We start from the raw sequence: 19063 nt of genomic DNA, 5'->3' as shown, positions 1-19063 counted from the left end.
TTCAGTGCATAAGCTAGTAGTGTCACTTATAAAGGACAGTTTCCATATGTCTGAAAACATGTCAAATACTTATTTTTATTTTTCTGACTATTCATAAATCATTTTAAAAGATGCTAAGTACTGTTTACTATATTTAGGCTTTTGCAGCCCAAGAGGACTTGGAAAAGACCAAAGAAGAACTGAAATCTGTGATGTCTGCTCCTCCTCCTCCTCCTCCCCCACCAGTTATTCCTCCAACAGAGAATGAACACGATGAACATGACGAGAACAATGCTGAAGCCAGCGCAGAACTGTCTTCTGATGGTGTCATGAATCACAGGAGTGAGGAAGAACGGGTAACAGAAACACAGAAAAATGAACGTGTTAAGAAACAGCTCCAGGTAATGAAGATTCATAGTTGTATCAACATAATTCAGGCTTTGGGTTTTCATTCTTTATTTGTCAAAAATCTCACTGAAATTACGGTGTGCCAAGGAAACAGCCTTTTTATAACTTACTAGGTTTATTACTAATTTACCAACCAGTATCATTCATAGTGTTCTAGAAGTGGAATAGATAGAATGATTGGATGTAAGATTGTGCTTTATAGCTTAAAAGTATTAGTATTTTGTCACATTGGCCAGTAAACATTTCTAATAATTATATAATGTCCAGGACACTGAATGTTAAAACGTAATGCTTTCCTTTCTCAATACTGAAATTAAGTGGTATGAACAGATGCTTGCTTAATAGTATTTGTGTTTATTTGCAGTCATTCACAGACGTAAATGCAAAAACTGAATTATGCCTATTTTGAATTAATCTTATTTCCCTGAAATGGAGCATTTCCTCCTAGACTAGTCTTATCCCTCAAAGTATAATAACCTATGTTAGCGTTAACCCTTTGTCTTGTTATGAAATGTCTATTTGGGAAGGAAATAAAAGAAATGGAAAGCTGCTTCTTTTCCTGGCCGCAGTGTCTTAGTAGTGTATGTGTAATACCCTTTCTGCTTGGCCAATCACCGAACAGGATCAGGGAGATACACAAGACCTGTCTTGATTCAAGCAGAAATTGAAAAATAAGGTTGTTCTCCTGTTTTATGCTGCTGGTCCCTTTCTTCTTGGATGTTATGGTATGAGGCCTTTTTAGTTTGTTGCCCACACTTAGGTAAGGAAAGAATCCTATGCTCTCCTTCTCTTTTCCTCTGCAGCCTTTCTGATAGACCTCACAAGTTGAGTTACTGAACAACGCAACAAGCATTTCATAGGTTGGCATTCAAGAAATGCTTATCCAAGTTGCAGAATAGCTGTTATCAGAAATACCAGAATCATTAAAAGATTAGTCAAAGCACTTAAATGCAAATATTTTATTCAACAGGCTTTAAGTTCTGAGTTGGCTCAAGCCAGAGATGAAACCAAGAAAACACAAAATGATGTCCTTCATGCTGAGAATGTTAAAGCAGGCCGTGATAAGTACAAGACTCTTCGACAAATCCGACAAGGCAATACAAAGCAACGTATTGATGAATTTGAAGCAATGTGAGAGCTGTTATTTTGCATATATGTTCCTCGTAAAGCTGAACCACCAACAGAGAAAAAGGCAGGCCTTTGCAGATTTGATGGATTGCACCCCACTTTGCCAAAGCACTTAATACCAGTTTGACTACAGTGGCTAGAAGACAAATTTAGGGCAAGCTATTCAACAGTAAGGCAGTCTGTCATCCCTAGCTTTTTGAGTGGGAGGGTGTGGAGAATGATAGGGTTTTTTTCCCCATCGTGTTTTCAGTTTCATTGTTTCATATTTTTTTCTTTGGAAACTGATGTGACATATATAATGACTGACAAGTGTATGTGTTGCTTAAACATTAAGAAATAGAGAGAAGAATCGAACTGAACCTAAACTGGATAGGTACTATTTCATTAGGAAGTTTGAAGTTACATTTTTCAATGTAGCTACACCATTAAGAGTTTGATATTGCTGACTTTCAGTTTTGTTTTGTTTTTTCTTCCAAGCGAAATTCTTTGGTGTTTCATGTCCTGTCATCATTGATGGTTTTCTTTGCCTACCTGTTCACAAAGGTCTGGATGGCAGGTGGTAGTTCCAGGAAATATTTTTAAATGGAACACCACCTGTGGGCAGCACATGGCTGCTGATAGGCTTGAAATAAGTATTGCTTTTCCTAGGTGATTCTTTTAGATGCGCAAAATTTTCTAATGCAGCAAAGGGGGGAAAAAAAAATAAAAGCTTCATGTGCTATTTGCTTGTAATTATTTTATTTGCAGTAGGGAGACCTGGACCTTTCTGGCAAGGGAGCATATGAAAACATCAGTCCCAGGGAGGGGACAGTATCCTACCTCACTACTATATACATGATGACTGGTCCTTCAAACACCATAAAAAAAAAAAACTGTTTAAATTGACTATCACTACACAGTGATATCATAGAACACTAGGAGCCCTTACTCCTAGGATTTTGTTTTACTTTAAGATGGATTTGTAGTGCTAAATACTGTCTAACTGCCTTTTGTTGAGTTTAAATTGTAAAAGGATCTTGTGTGTTTTAAAGCTGTAACCTGTCACTGGTATACTCTCTCCTGGGAGGGGTGTAGAATGTGCATGTGAGTTAGTTTGGTTTGGGGTTTCCAAATACAAAATGAAAGTTCCCAGAATTGGAGTAAAAGTGTTTGTAGCTTCAGTTTTCAGTGAAGCTAGTATGTAATTGTCATATCTGATGTCAGATCATTGTTATTAAGTCCTTTCCCTCTTGAAAAGGAGACCTGCTTTTTTGAGAAATTTGCTTAGAAATTGAATTTTAGAAATAACTTTACAGTTAATGTGGACTGCAGTTATTCCTTCTGTTACAGTACCCTAGTAAGTATCTACAGTGGAAGAACCCTGCTTTCTCTGAGGATGGTTCAGCTCTTTTCTGTTTGATATTATGCACTCATAAATTTACACTTATCTATTAAAATTTGCCATTTTATTAAACATTTTTTTCATGCACAATAGGTTTAAATTTCTTATGAACAGTCCAACTAAGTTTTTTTTATTTTGCAGAGTTAAAGGTTGGCTATGTGGGGTGACATCATGAAAATAAAATAAAGATACATTAATATATTTTTGGTTTGTGGGGCTAAACATATCTAGTTGATCTTGGAAGACTGATGTGCAGATGGTGTGCACATGCATCAAAATGCTGCTTGGTGGAAGTTGGTGTTTCTACTTGCGGTGCATTGTAAGAACAGTTTTTGCTTCAGAGGCTTCATACACTGAAGCTTAAGCAAATTTCTGAAGTATTCAAACAGTTTGTCATAGCAGGTGAAATACTGTGCTTCCAGTGAGTTTTCATTTTTCCCTGGAAAGCGTGCACTAACACTGATACATCAGTTTCAGTGTTGGGGAAAAAATACCAGTAAAGTTTGCTGTTCATAAATCTACAAAATATAGAGTAGGGCTAAAAGGATTAGATCCATTTCTAAAACTGTGTGATTTTTTTTTTTTTTTTTTTCCTAAACAACAAGGAACAACCATTTGTAATACAGATTTTCACAATGAACAAAGTGGTAATAGCTGCTGTCCCCGGCAGTTGGGAACACTTACTGGTGCGGAAATACTAAGAATACATTTAATGATTACTTGGTGAAGTAATTTTCCACATGCTTTTTCCTTTAGCATCATGTTTTGTGTTGTACAATTAAGCTACAATTACATTACTATTTTGGATAACATTCATTGGTTAACAATAAAGAGATACAGTTAATTTCTCTGAGGTCCATTGTTGTTATTTAACACACTTTTTTCTGACAGCTTTGCTAAATGCACTGTAATAGCCTTTTTCCAGAGCAGTGTACAAATTTTGATCATCTTTTGTTTCACACTTCGGTCAAAATGAAATTTAAAAGAAAAAAAAATTCAAATTGTATCCCTAGAGAATGGTACTCCGCTTAAATTACCACATACTGTTGGGAGGAAGCATTGGTGATTGTCAATTCAAAACAGGATGTGAATCATCAGAACAAATTGGCTTTCTTGAGGACAGAGGGTAATTTGGCCACAGAAGAACTCTTTGGGTAATGTAAGAACTTTCAATCACTGCCTTACATATTGCTTAGCCCCAGGTTAAGTGAAATTTAGTTTTGATAGGTCAATGTCTTAAGCACTGAGAAACCTTTATGTGGTTTTTTGATACTGCACATTATAGTGGACAGTGCTGTCAAATATATGCATAGCCATATGCTTTAGATAATGGCAAGTTTATGGGCTTTTTCACCTGTCTAATACACTTGGAGGTTGCAGGAACAGTCCTGTACAAATAGGTATACAAATTAATCTGCTAAGCAGCTCTCACATAAATTAGACATCCTCTCAGGTGACATTCCATTCTATGTTGCATTTGTTTGGCCTTGCACTCAGTACAAGCACATGACCCTTTTTGTTACTCCGTATGGCAGAATTGCTGTGATGAATTAAGACATGTGTACTTGATACTTTTTACTGTGCATATTTCTAGTTTTATACTTCTGTCTTCTTGGAGCCCCTCCTACTGAGGCATTAGATTTGAGGTTTCTCATTTGTTAGAGAGCTTCTGCATGGGTTTGTAACTTCAGAATATTGTGCTTGAAAGGGGAGGTAAGTGCTTTGAAAGGTGGTTTTTGGGTTTGGTTTTTTTTTTTTAATATGCTCTTGAGGTGGAGAGAAAAGGATACAAAATAGAGCCACTATTTATAGGCCAGACTAATACAATCGCCCAGAATGCCTCAATGTGAAGGAAGATATTCTATCTTCTGGAAGTAGTCCCTTCTGCACATCAAAACCTATATTTTCTGTTGGTTGTACTCTTTGAGTAAATGTTTCTTGTATACTCGGTGTATTTTGTCCAAAACGGAACAAAATTCGTATCTGCCTTTTTAAACCTAGTTTGGAAAGCATTATTGTGCTTTCTTAAAATATGTTCTCTAGGGCTGTTCAGGTAACCTGCTTAAGCACCTCTGAGGAAAAAGGAGGTATGTTTGTTCTAAATGAAATATTTTAAACTTCTGAGGAGGAAGTACCTCAAGTATATTTTCTTACTTTTTTAAAAGAAAGATGTTAAAATAATTAGTTAAAACCTTTTGCTTTCAAAAAGAAATCTGTATGCAAGCATTTTCCATGTCTGTTCAAGCATTTTCCATGTCTGTTCACATGTGGATCATCTAAAAAGCCTTGTTCTCCCCAAGACATCAGATTAGTTTCAAGAATTGGGGATTTTAACGAAGATAATGTATCCCAGTGGGATGAGGTTGTTGATGTCAGTGTTCATAAAGATACTTTCTGGGTAAAAATATCAACATAAGAAAATTGAAAGCTTCCTTGCAAAAGAGCAAAGTTCACTTTATTAATAGAAGTTGTCTCATACACATAAGGTAATGTATCTTGGCTGGGTGATAAAATGTTCCTGGAAAATACAGTAAGTGTCAATGGGTCAGCATACAAACTGTGGTAATTTCTTTGACTCCCTCAGAGCATATTCTGTTGTTTGTGCTTAGAGATGGAGCGTACCTGCCTCCCAGCTGAAATGCTGTGCTGGCTGGTCAGCTGGGTGGGTGGCTGAGACAGTTCTGGCAGGCCACCGTGGCTGCCTGCCAGGCGGCGTGTCCCTCTGCTCCACTCTGAAGCAGGCCATGCAGCACCTCTCCTCCCCAGCCAACTGGTCTGCAAGCATATGAGTTTTAAATGACTGGTCCTTTTCCCAGTTTGGGGACCGAGTCACCAGCTAGGAGCAGCTCAGGGCTGGAAGGGATGACATAACAGTGAGGAGTAATGGTAGAGGACTATAAGGGAAAAAAAAAAACAAACCCAAACCTTGTGGTGAGCTAGAATCCTTAACTGGCCTATTTATTCATTTGTGTTGAGGACTCCAGTGTACTATTGCAGCATCCATGAAGTCACTATATATGACCAATAATTTGTTTAGCAAATTCAGCAGCCAATTTGTTGCAGGGAGTTGCATTTCTCATTTCAGAGCTGAGCCCACATCTGTAGGCATAGGCCAGTTATCTGATTTTGTTTTGATTCATGGAGTCTATCACTTGTGTTCATTTTACTGTTTGCAGATTCTGACTTGATAAATTGCTCCTTTGGAGTATGGTTAGATAAACTTTGACTTGCTTTGCTTTTTCTCCCTTTGCTGCACAGAGATTGCTGACATAGCAAATGTATGTGTTTCAGTTAATGTAAATGAAGTGGACTCACCAAAACCCAAAAAACCTCCCCCCCAAAACTCCAATCCCAAACCATCAGATTTCGTCACAAGAAGAGACCACAGTATTTGCAGCAGTGCCTGCAATATTCTAGATATTCAGGAAGAGACAGATTATGCCTACATAGCTCATAGTTTAGGGGAAGACAAAGTTAGCAAAGGGAAATGGAGCATTTGGAATTGCTGGAATTCCATTAGATGTTTATATTGGCTTTTGTAAATAATATGTGTTGGAGTGTTTCTGTTCACAGCAGTAGGCTTTAGTCAGCAGAAGAAACAAGGGGAGATGGAAACGCACATCAAAGGAGGTGGCCTGATAGGTGCAAATATTCCTAATGCACGTGTGCATAAGAATTAATGTTCCCTGTGCTCTGGATAAGTGGATCAGGTGAAAAGAGATCAAGCTCAGAGGTAGGACAATTGCGTTGCTGCTTTTTGCTTGGTTTTTTTTTGTTTGTTTACACAAGAGGAGTTGCTGTTACCTGAATATTTAGCTGAAGGCTTTTAGAAAACCTGCTGCCCAGCAACAAAACATCTTGGAGTTCTTGAGGCCATGTGTACCCAGACTGGCCTGTGTATTATAGCTTGCTAAATTTCAGCAGAAGACATCCTCCGCAGTCTGGTAATTTTGCCTGAAAGCATTTCTTCCTTGACAAGATAAGAGTTGGGTACATGCACGGTTCTAAGCTGCCCCATTGCCTGTTCCAGCAACGTGAAACCCATGTGTACCCACATGAAACAGTAATCGCATGACAGGCTCCGTGAGCACATAGGCTGAACTCCGCGGGATCTCTTACCAAGTCTATGGCTCCCTGTGGCCTCAGCTTTCACACTTCTTAATCACCCTTGATTTCTTCGTTAAACTTGATACAGTATTTAACAACTTAATCTATAACTTCAATAATATTCCACTAAACTGAGCTTCCGGTGAATGGTTGACTGTGTCAAATATTTTCTTAAACTACATTATACTGATGATTTGAAAAAGTCTAGCTTTACTTTTACTTAAGCAGCACTTCTGATTAATTAATAATCTCTATGAATATGGTAATTGCAGTCATATTGCCAGAGAGAGATTCATTTGCATCGGGGCTGAAGGTGAAACCCTTTCTGCCAAGTGCACTTAGATCTTCAACAAAGTAAGTTGAGAACGTGTAGGTAACATCCAGAATACACAGATCAGTCTGCCTTGCTGCCGCCTTTATTACTGGGAACAAATTCATTTACGTTTGAGTGAGCAGATTCAGTGTTTAGGCATTTGGGACAGGACGGCAAGCTTGTTCACACATCAGAAAGATTTCTAAAAATTAGAAGAAGTCTTCCTATCATTAATCTGCACTTCTGCTGCATGTTTCCTGTCCTTGATAGTTTTTCTTCAGTTTAATTCACATTTTGTATTCTTGGATCTCTTCTCTTGCTAACAGTGTTTTGGGCACCCATCTTGCTGCTCAGTGCCAGTCGTTGTACTTCTCTGTACCATTTGAAAACACAGCTCTTCCTCTTTCTTCTTTTGCATTTGGGATCTTACAGTGGTGTTTTCAACAAAGCCAGCTAACTCATCATATTTAAATTTAGAACTATTACTGCTACTTCTTGGAATAATCTCTGGATTAATTTTGGCTACACATTCTCTTATGAGGCATGCATAGTATATGCTACCTTATAGAAGAAGTAACTATTGACTAGTTAATAATTGCTAGTAGAGTTCTGGAGAACAGAAAATGTCAGAAAACAAGTACGTTAATGCATGCAGAAAACGGGAAGATCTGAATCACAGTGTTTATACCCATGAGGTTCAACTTTGAGCCTAGCCCTAGTCATGCACACAAGGGAGCACGTGGGAGAGAAATTCTGTGCTTCCGTTGTGTAGCTTACCTGTCTGTCTCTACTATGCAAGAGAAAGTACTGGAATAGGGTGGTTATGCCTGCTCAAACAGCAGAGCAGTCGGGCATGACTGCACTGTGCTATGGCTTTGCTTTTCTGCACAACAGTTGTCCTGGATATAAAAATACTAAAAAGGAAAAGAAAAAAAAAACCAACCCAAAACAAACCCCAACAACATGAAATGTTTTGGTTTGGTTTTTTGGGGTTTTTTTGTTTTTCTTTTTTTTACTTTTTCCTGTGGATTCTTATTTAAAGGAGTCATAGTTATGTTCCTCCCTGGCTTCAGACCTCTGCAGGTCACTGTGGTAAAAGCTGAAGTCCTCTCTAGCATAAGCACAGATATCTTCGAGGAGTTCAGTATCCAGTGGCTCTTCAGCCCATCCTGACTTTAAGAAGCAGTGGCAAGTGTGAGGGGAATGGATCTCTTACCTGTCTCTGTTCATTTTAATACAAGGCGATGAAAATAAATCCTGGGGACCCTTCTTTCTAGCAGCGGCTTCTGTATGCTTTGGGTGGCCCTTTTCTGGTGTGTTTCTCCCAGTCTTTGAACTGGTTCTTACTTCTCACCTTGCTTTACTGCTGTTGGCTTTTTCTTTCCTTGCTAGCGTGTCATGCCACTTATTTCATCTGAAGAGTAGATTTCAGTTTAGATCATTGAGACCTTTAATGCAATTAAATAACTTTGTTTCAGTCTAAGAATCCAGATTAAGACAGGGAAGGAAGATGTTGCGTAATTATTAGTTTAAAAACATTGTGTGGGAAAAAAGTTTAGGCCTTAAGACTTGCCAAAAGAAAGAAGTTGCATTAGCTGACTACTTAAACTACAGGGTGAAAACAAGTGGCAGGCAAGGTAGACTTTTTCTCAAACTAAATTTATGGCAGCCAAGTACTTTGGTAAAATTCAGTAGGCTTTATATTTATTTATTTATTGATGCTTTAGAGAGCACTGGAGAAGAGCATACTGTATATTTCTTTGTTCAGTCATATTTCCTTTAATTACTTCTGTTGTGTCTTATTCTATCAATTTAAGAGTAAAAATGCCTTTTCCTCCCCAGTGATTTTGTAAAATTGTATTTTGCCTATGACACTCCAACTAGCTTTGCAATCTGGAGCTTAATGGATGCATTTAACTGAGCTTGATAATTTATACATATCTATATACACATACATATATATATATAAAAAAAAATAACATGGTTAAACTGGAAATTTCTAATACAGTCTGTGGCATCATGCCCTGTAATGGCTGTATTAAAGTGAAATACACAAGTTGCTACTTATTTTTTACATAAATTTTAATCTTGACTAATTTTAGAAATCAAGTTTTTAAAGCGGTGTTTAAAAATTATTTTAAAAATATTACAGCATGCAGAGTGAGTATGGTTCAGTTTTGTCCTTCATATCTAAATTGGATCTGTTTACCCGCATGTTTGTTTTTATCTTCCTGCCAAAGCCAGTTGTTTCTGGGGATCTCTTAGTACCAGGCAACATTTCACTGGTTTCAGTGGTACCTTCCCAGTCTGCAGTTTCACTCGCTGCCAGAAGCCTCTTTCTCTTCCCCACCCCCGGCCAGGAATTGCTGTCAGGTTTTTAAAACACCAGAGTGCTTTTAGTACTTCTGAATCTTGACCACAGATCTTATTTGCTTATGCTCAAACCCTGGAAGTTCCCACTGACTTTCTGTGCCAGAAAATGATTTGTGTGGGAAACAGGCTGTGGTACAAAATTTGACATGATGTTCCTCCGTGTTACATTCTGTGGCTGCCCTCATAAAAAAGTGCTGTTGAGGGCTTCTTACTTTTAAATAGCAACTCATTCCCTATGCTTATTGAATGACAAAGAAAATCTGGTAATTAAGTCTTTTTCCTGATTCCTTTTGAATAAAATTTGGATCTATTAATACATAAGTATTAATATAGCTGAAGTGTTAATAAAGCTGAAGTGTTTCTCTAAAACAATCAGAATGAGAGGTTCACACTATAGGAAGGCTGAATTTTAAAATACTGATTATTCTTTGCCAATTCAGAATATAGTATATTTAAGGAAGTCATTCTCTAAAAGACTTCAACAATGACTTTTCATAAGTCAACATGGAAAATATACATTTTTCAAATGTATCTTCACTCAAATAAATTTTGACTCATTGTAAAGATTTCCATCAGAGAACTTCAAACTTTAGGAGAGAAATAAATTTGAGAGAGATGCTTTATACTGTCCTCATGAATACTAAAAATTTTCACCAAAGGGCTCATGCAAGGCAACGAACGGAATAAACCCCAGAGCTTATACAGCAAAACAGCACATGTGCTATGCTAAACAGAGGAAATGTCTGAAATCGTACTGGCTGTGATTGAATGTTCTAAAAATATGTCTTATATTTGGTGTATTTATGCACAATGCATCTTATTTCCGCCATCTTTGGAAGCACTTTAAACACAATCTTACCTATGTTGCACTCAGCTGTGCTTTGTTGTCTGTGTTAGCAAATTAGTCCTTTAAAACTACTCCCTGGGTGGATTTTAGGTTAAGTTCTTTATAATGCTAAAACTTGCCACCAAAACTCTACTGGTATGTGCAAGAATTTGACTTGGGCATAGAAGAGTTATCAAAGAGAGTTGGACCTGCTCTTCAAGCTGAAAGTCAATGAAGATGGTTTCTGGGTGTCCTTAGGGGCCTTGGCCACAAGAACCGTGTGTTTGTTAAATCATTCTTTTCTGGTGCTCCCTCATTCTGCTGATATCTTAAACAAAATTCAGTTGGAAATTAAATTCAGGAATTTGATACTTTTCCAAATAGTTACAGGGAGTGACGTATGGCTTTTACGATGTTGCTGCATAATTCTATTTATTGTTCTTGTTTAGTATCCTTTTGCTAAATCTGCTTGATCTCTCTGTGTCTTTTTGTGCAGGTTACAAAAATACGATCTCTTGCAGCCCTTAGAATAGGAACAAGGTAAAGATCAGCAGAAGATCTGGGGTCTGCCAAGGCCTGCCATTGCGCTTCTGTAAATCTGGACAGTTTACAGTGCTTTAAATTAGGTGCCTGGTCTGTGAAGAGTTTTCTGGAAGGACCAGGAAGTGCTGTTACGACATTTCGTTAATGTTTGGTTCTCTCATGGTCTCTCTACGTCTTTCCTTTGTGGTCTTTTCTTAGGAGAAAATTAGCTTTTTGAAGTATTTAAGCTGTTGTTCTTCCCAGAAAAACAGGAAATAATACTAATATGTTAATCTTTAACATGTCATGGGACTTGTTAGAGTGAACGGTGATGTGACCCTTCAAAGTGCTCCGGGATCTTGTAGGCTTTGCCCACAAATGATGTAGTGTGGGAAACCTGACTCTATATCCAGCCTCGGTCAAGTGAAGTAAGAGTAGATACTTTCCAAGTTTTATTGGTTTTCTACACAATTTCTAATAGCCTTGATCATACATGAATAGCCTCAGATAATTTTCTAATGTAAAACTCCCGATTTAATATGTCTGTACATACATTTCCAGTGTAAGCACCCGTTGCTGCTTGCCTTTTTGTACGCTATTGGGATGCGCATACTGTGTATACGTAACTGCATTGAACTGTGCACCACGCACAAAAGCCTGAATAAATGGGTTTTAACGTTAATCCAAAGAATCACTATTCATTTGATGATCAGTGTTGCTTATTGCTAGACTGTACCATTTTTGTCATTTCTCTGAGAAGTTTAATTCATTTTGTGGCACCAATCACAAGTGGAGTTTCCAGGTATATGTCTTGTGCTGTGATCAGGTAAGCCATGGGAGGCTGGATTTGCAAAGAATGGACTTCTTTTAAGGGAAAAGATGGGACCTGGTAATTAAGGCAGCTGGTAATTGAGTATATGGACACCTGAATTATTCCCAAATTCAGCTAGCATCCCCTGGGAATATGCCAAACCTTGGAAACATTTGTGCTCCTCGCGGTGCCTTCCTGCACAATGGCCTCCTGCATTGGGAACTGTGCAGGTCGATCCATCGGAGGACTTAGATCTGAAACGGTGGGTGTTAAAGCCTCACAGCATGCGTCCAAAATAGTTAGCTGGTAATTGCCCAGCGAGGGAACTGCCTCAGCGCTCTCTGCAAGCCTCCTGTTGAACAGGGACGCTGCCCCGGTCCTCGCTGCTGTGCCTCTTGTAGGCAGCCACCGCCGCCTGCGGGGAGCAGCCCTCCGACTGAGCCGATGGAGGGGAGCTGTGTGCAGGGGCCTCTCTGCCCTGGCAGGGTTTGGGGCCATGTCCCCCACCCCTCAGGACAGTGTGGGTGGGCAGAGCGGGCTGTGGGTCATCGCCAGCTTCCTGCTGAAATCCCTGCAGAGCTGGGGGGCTGCGCAGAAGGAAGCCTCCCTCCACCTCTAACTGGTGGTGGGTTACACCAGGGCACCGCCACTTGGAGCAAGACCCCGGCTTAGATCTTGGAGGGCAAGGTTTGGGTTCAGGACCCCAAGAGGAACGTAAAATCTGGAGCTGTGGGATTTCAGGGGCTGCTTTGCACATCTAGGCCAGCACCGGCACCTCGGGACCAGCTTGCTCAGCACTCTGGTGATTATTTTAAAATTGTTTCTGCAGCCTCTCTCTCCCTGCATGACCCATGTGGGGGGTTAGAGGGGTTCCTGGTGCTCAGGGGAGCCAAGGCACAGTGGCCTCCGTGAATTTTATCTGTAGCCAGATTTTAAAGTGTTTCTGCAATAACTGCAACTTGAAGCAGCCTTCTCCAAGACAGTGTTTACTTCAGGTTTCTAACAGTAAAAGGTAATAAGATGCTTTGATGCAGGCACATCTACAGTACAACTGCAAAATGTTCCTGAGGATTTTATTTACTGTTGTGCTGCCTGTGCTGACGTCTGCCTACGATGCTTTTTGGCTTCTGTTCTCAGCGTTGAAGTTCTCTGGTGGATGTCCTGCAGAGGGGCAATTGCACAAGGTGATGTACCTGAGGAGCCGGATTTAAAAACAGAAACCTGAACAGAAGTGATTTTGACGTAATGAAAGCTTTGGGCTCTTTCTCACTGCTGATTGTAGCTTTGTTCAAAACGTAGCTGCTCTGATATAGCTGTAGCGGATCAGATCGGCTGCTTGTTAGCTGGAACCTGCAGGTTCACACCCGCTGCTGGTGGCCGGCACAGCTGGTGTGGGAAGGGTGGCTGCTCCCCACCGGCGGCTGCTGGAGGACCCAGCCTGGGGACATCGCCTCCTCTGCTGCAGCAGCTGCTTTGTGTGAGCCTTGATGGCTGAAAATTGGCATGGTCTTCCATGCGGGGTGACAGTCATGCCTGCGGGAAGACCACAGGAGGTTTCTCAGTCACCCTGAGGGGGGGGTCAGGATTTTGCCCTGGTGAGGATGTTGTTGAAATAGCAGATTGGTATTTACCTGTAGGTAAAGGTCTGTCTGAAGTATTGTAGCAGAGTTGTATGATGAAAGATGCTGTCCTGCAGGGAAGGAAAGTGAATTCAGTCATGCCTGTGAATACCCGGCATAAAAGAAGGGTGCCTGGTCTGCAAGGCAGAAAGCAACTTGATCACCACTTGAAGTGGTGTTTTCCTTCCCTGTCACAGAATCACAGAATCACTACGGTTGGAAAAGACCTGTAAGATCATCAAGTCCAACCTGCCCCCCTCACCTCTCGCCTCCATGCTACTTCCACAGTTGGTGGCTGACCAGCAGCTTTGCTGGTCCTTGTAGAAGTTAATCAAGGGTCTTTCCTCTGACTTCACAAGTCGTCTTCACATTTGTGGCCGCAGCACGGTGGGTTTGAAAGCAGCTGGGCTGCAGCTGGCCAGGGCCAGGCAGGCATGCCGCAGCTGGGGTGCAGGCACCCCGGCTCTCGGGGCTCGGCTGCCTCGACTGCAGAGCACCATATTGTAAACCTACATACATTTTGGGGTGTTTTTCCCCAGTTTCTGTGATGGCATGACTGAAGTTCTGCTGCTGCTTTGCTTTCCATAGTTTATGCGCGCTGGCAAGTTAGTGAATGAAAGCCTGCGTGCCTCCCCAGCCCCGGCAGCCTCCTATGGCAGCACTTGCTGGCCCTCAGCGGCGGGGGTGGTATCCCGCTAAATTAGTTTTCAATGTCAAAAGAAAAGGGTGGGCTGAACAAGTTAAATTTCATTAAAAGTCTGATCCAGGTTTAGAATAGAGTAGCAGCCCCATTTCCTGGCAGCACGTGGCACACTAACACTTTCCATTTTTATCATGCTGACATTTTCCTTTCTCTGAAATAATTCTATAGACGTAGCCCATGCCAACCACGAGCAGCTCTGCTGCATCCTGTGCGCACAGTGTTTCAGCATTAATTAAATCACTTTGTCGCAGAAGGAGCCAAGGGGAACTAATTTCTTCTTGTATAAAATAAACCAATGAACAAACATAACGTCACCCCTCTCACCCCGGAGCATCTGCCTCTCCTTGGCTGTGGTGACCGTGATGAGACCAGGGCAGATCCTCAGCCCCCGAGTGCTGGGGGCGGGTTAGGGCTGAGGGTCGCTGTGGTTTGCACCCCCCCAAGCCCATTTAACTGGGGCTGAGCCCCAGCAGGTCGGTGCTCGCAGTCAGTCTGCAAATACGTGGCTCATCCCAGAGCCACCAACAACTGCTGGAGCAGCCAGAGGCGCTGCCCTGCTCTGCGAGGTGGCTGCAGTGGGGGAACAGGTCGGAAAACACACGGCCCGAGAGGGGGGTTTTTGCTACTGGAATTCAGTTAATTTTTTTTCCTCCCGAGGAAAAAAGAGCATTTCTATTTCTGAAATTGGCAAAATATAAATTAAATCCAGCTTTGTGCGTGCCTGAAAGCTTGGTATAGGTGGATGAAATCCAAATTCCTTCTCCCTGCCTCCCAAGCACCCCTGGCAGGACCCCAATGCAATTTTCCCCTTTTCAGGCCCCTTCCCAAGAGGGGGAATGTCGGGTCACCCCAACCACCAGCACAGCTCCAGTTCCAGGGCATAATCAGGGATCTCTGTAAGGTGAGTCTGGCCCATGTAAGGGACCTGCCTGGCAACTGCCCATCGCCAGCTCCTTATCCCCACTCTCCTGCTTACGCTTCTCCCACCTCATGTAAATTAATAGCGGTGTTTAATTTCTGTCATACCTACCTGCTGCTCTTGGCAAGTTCAGCTGTGGGGAGGGGGCGGGTAGAAGAAGGAAAAAGCCCAACCCTTTCTATAGAGGCTGTGAAACAGAGACACCGGGAACATCTGCACACCTACCATGGGGTGCTTACATCCCAGCACCCAGCTGTTGGCCATGGTGGGAGAGGGGCACCCCTGCTCCTCAACCCACCCCCCAGTCCTGCCCTGCGGGACTCCAGGGAGGTCGGGTCTCCTGGGTCTCCTACAAGCTGGTTTTCGGCAGGTCCTCCTCAGCCTGGAGCTTTTCCCACGCTCTCCTTGGAGACACATCCCCAGGGACAGGCAGAGAAACACAGGGCAGCAGCTCCTTCCTGGTGGTGGCTGGAGGACGCCGGGAGACTGCTGTGTGGTTGGGAAGGCGCAGTGGAACAGGGTGTGCAACAAACCTGATCCATGGAGGATATTGCAGTAACTTTCAACGCATTGCTGCTTCTGCTATGCTGGGTGTCTCAGGAGCGGGTCCTGGGGTTACTGAACGCAGATCCTCTGTTGTTACGCTGAAGAGCAGGATGAGGCTGGCATTTAATGCGGGCACTCCTAGCGTGCCCAGTCCCCTGCCAGCTTTGGAGCAAAGGGGACAGTTCGTGCACGGGAGCAGAGAATTTCTCATCCATTTCTTCAGCACAGGATAAGCTCAAAGATCCTGCAAGGCTGGAGTATGCTGCCCGGAGCAGCCAAAGCAATGCTTTCTCCTGATGGAAAATGGCTTCACACAGAGCATCCCTGTATGGTTGTCCATCAGCTTCCCTTGTAGCTCCTCTGGACAAGATCATGTAAGTTGTCTAGTTCAGGTTTCAGCTCCAGGATGACTGACAGAGGCCCTTCATCTCCAATGTAACAACACTTCAGCGCCCATCAGGAGCCGCTGTGATGTCTGTCAGGCTCACACGGGCTCTTGCTAAAACCATCACAAGAGAACTTTATAATCTGGTAACAGGCTTTCCAAGCCTGCCTTGCGTGATGCAGGCAAGCAGAGCCTCATGGGACTTAAAGACTCAACTGAATTGCAGAAACTCACTTTCCTTGACCAGCTCAAGGAAGAGATCAGAGCTACGGAGGAGAGGCCCCAGGCAGTGGCGTGACCACCATCCAAACAGACCAAACCACATTACACAAGCACCAGCAGCTTGAGCAAAGAAAAAGGCTGGAGTTGGCATTCTTGAAGCAATCTCATAAAATTAAAGCCAACCCATGTCAGCAAACCACCTATGAAGAAATCAGTGTGACCGGGAACGTGCCAAATCACACTTGCGGCTTTGCGACTCCTCTGAATTATCCAGTACGCTGGTTTTCTCAAGAAAAAAAGAGGAACAAACACAACACTGGTAGTGGCTGTGCAGTGTCACTGAAGAGAAGAGTTATAGGTGGGAATAGTGATGTTTAAAGCAATCCATCGGTCAAGATCAGCTGCAGCACTTTTCTGCTGCCCTTCCCTCAGCGTTTTAACACTGCCACTGCTGAACATATATACTCTATGGAACAGACCGGGCGCATCTTTATTTCTGTGTGCTGCAGTGGGGTGAATGCAGCATCACAGCCACAAACATAAGCAATGAGTTCAGTGACCAAGCAATTTTTAGGGCACTTGTGGCTGGCAGCTGCGCTCTGGGGGTGCCTGACCCCCTGGCAGGAGAGAAGAGTGCAATGCTCACCCGGCAGCGCTGCCCGTTACCGTCCCGCGGCTCAAGAGCGAGAGCTGGAGCATCCTACGGGTGAGCGCCAAACAGGCAAGTGAGCAGCGCAACCAGCGAGGCAGCAATGATTTTTGAAGAAAATAATAAATAACTTCAGTGTGCTAAACAACTAAGTGACAGAGGAAAGTTATAACCTGTTCATTAGATCTTGCACTGGGCTTACGCCCCAAGCTCTGGACGTGCTCCAGGCCCCGTTACCTCTCACTCTGCAGGGACAAGCAGCTGATGGTTGTGGTGGGGCTGTGGGGGGCTGCCCAGCCCTCCCTTCTGCGCCTCAGCTCTCGGCAGTTAGTGCTCAGCTTTGGAGTACCTCAGCTTCAACGTATCTCCTGTCTACAGTTTGCTTCTGTATCTGAATTGGGTGAAATGTGTTTTTTTCTCCCCTTGCCCTAAGCAATGCCTTTGAGGGAACTGTGACTTGCAGGAAAAGCAACCGCTCTTCACCTGAACTCATCTGGGCGAAGGGTGCAGGTCAAGCAGAGCAGGACAGGGCACTCGGAGACACGCGTGTGCGGCCTTCCGACAGCTCTGCTCAGCCTGATAAATACAGCAGAAGTAATTTGCACCCCTGAGGCCGTAAAGTGAGCCCTTCCTTTACTTGTGCTTTGGGGGACGGAGCCTCTGCTCTCCAAAATTGCATTTTCTTGCCAGGCGAATAATATGATGCTCTTTGAAAAAGTGTGAGGGAAAGTGTGCAGAGGATGCTACTTAGTTTCCTCATCTACTGCAAATAAAAAGATTTCTGGATCTATCATGCAAAGGCACAACGCAAATGCTTTAGAGAGAGATACTAAGTAGCTGGCCAAACAAACCGACAGCCGCATGGATCAGCAGCTAAGGAAACCTCACCTCAGGTCATCGATTCATTCTTCCTGCTGGAGACGTGATCATCCACCCCGAGCCCTCTCTCTGTTTATGTACACGCTCTTTGCTCAAGCTCCAAGCATTGATTTACTGAAAAGTAGCTACAATTCAAACAGCACTTGAGAAAAAATGATGTATTTCTGTGCGGTGAGCACAAAGGTACTGTTGAGCTGAAGGTGATGAAGATGATGGGAGCACCTGGGCCAGCAATGCCCCAGCATACGCCAGCCTGACTTCTGACAAGGCAACAGAGGTGCTCAGAGTCCAGCAGCAGATCAGAAAAATGCAATGCAAGCACAAAATGGTGTGTTAGAGACCAAGCTGCCTCATGCCAGAGCTTGCAAAGGAACCACCACCTAAAGCCAAAGAGCCTATCAGTGGTGGTGTGGGCAGCACAGGTAGTTCCTAGGATGGGACCACCTTGCCCCGGGAGCTGGGGAAGCGCTTCCCCCGCTCCCGTGTTACACACATGCAGCTTTACAGCACTCCTCTGCTCCGCTGCCAACGTGATCAGTCATGGTTCATGCACACGACGATGAGTTTTGGGATCAGCATCCCTGGAGGTACATCACTGTAGTATTTCCAACCGGCTGCTGGGGAGGAACCTTTACGTTTCACTCCAGCACCTCTGTTTGCCTTGGAAGGAGGCACAGTCCTATCATATGTTCAGGCTGGATACAGTAAAACAGCAGATGTTCACAGCTGTGCAAAACTTTTGAATCAAGCAAATTCCCAGTGGTCACAACTGATGAAGGGCAACACTACGGGGTTTTTTTTTAGGCCAACTGCTCATTCTGTTTGCATTCATATTACCCTACTTTGCTCGTTGTTGCGGGGCTGGCAGGCTGCTCCTGCACCCACACATAGAGCTGGAGAGGGAAGGAAAAGGGGTCCCAGCAAGTTTGGCATGCTGGCCCTAGATAAGCAATGCAATTTGGTGAAAACACAATTCAACAGCTCCATGTATTTTGAATAATCATTTTATCACAGCTTATAGCAGCTTCTGCTTTATCTTTGCACTCATCAGATAACTATCCTAAATTCTATTCTATTTACCCCAAAATATTCTGAGCTAGGCCACTAATAATTATGCAATGAAAGATGAATAGATTTCTAGCAGTACTTGAAGAGACCAGATCCACTGGCGCAAAGTCTCCATCCAAATTCTGCTACTAAATGACTGACATTGCTATTTAACCCCCGAGTTTTAGTCTTTTCAGTAAGTGAAATGAGGGGTTAAATATGAATTACTGCATTAAAAATGAACTG

General features: G+C 42.9%; 1 protein-coding gene across 1 annotated transcript in view; it reads left to right on the top strand.

The window, feature by feature from the left end:
- RDX (radixin) overlaps window positions 1–3749 on the top strand; it is a 42803-nt gene extending 39054 nt beyond the window's left edge. Inside the window, exons 13-14 of the mRNA XM_059830291.1 lie at window positions 138–380; window positions 1358–3749. Coding sequence (XP_059686274.1) covers window positions 138–380; window positions 1358–1522 — 408 coding nt within the window. The 3' untranslated portion in view covers window positions 1523–3749. The remainder of the gene's footprint in view (window positions 1–137; window positions 381–1357) is intronic.
- Window positions 3750–19063: the final 15314 nt, after the last annotated feature.

Source organism: Gavia stellata, chromosome 1 (genome assembly GCF_030936135.1).
Source record: "Gavia stellata isolate bGavSte3 chromosome 1, bGavSte3.hap2, whole genome shotgun sequence".
NCBI lineage: Eukaryota > Metazoa > Chordata > Aves > Gaviiformes > Gaviidae > Gavia > Gavia stellata.
The sequence above is the reverse complement of the archived record's forward strand: the minus strand, read 5'-3'. Positions and strand labels throughout refer to the sequence as shown.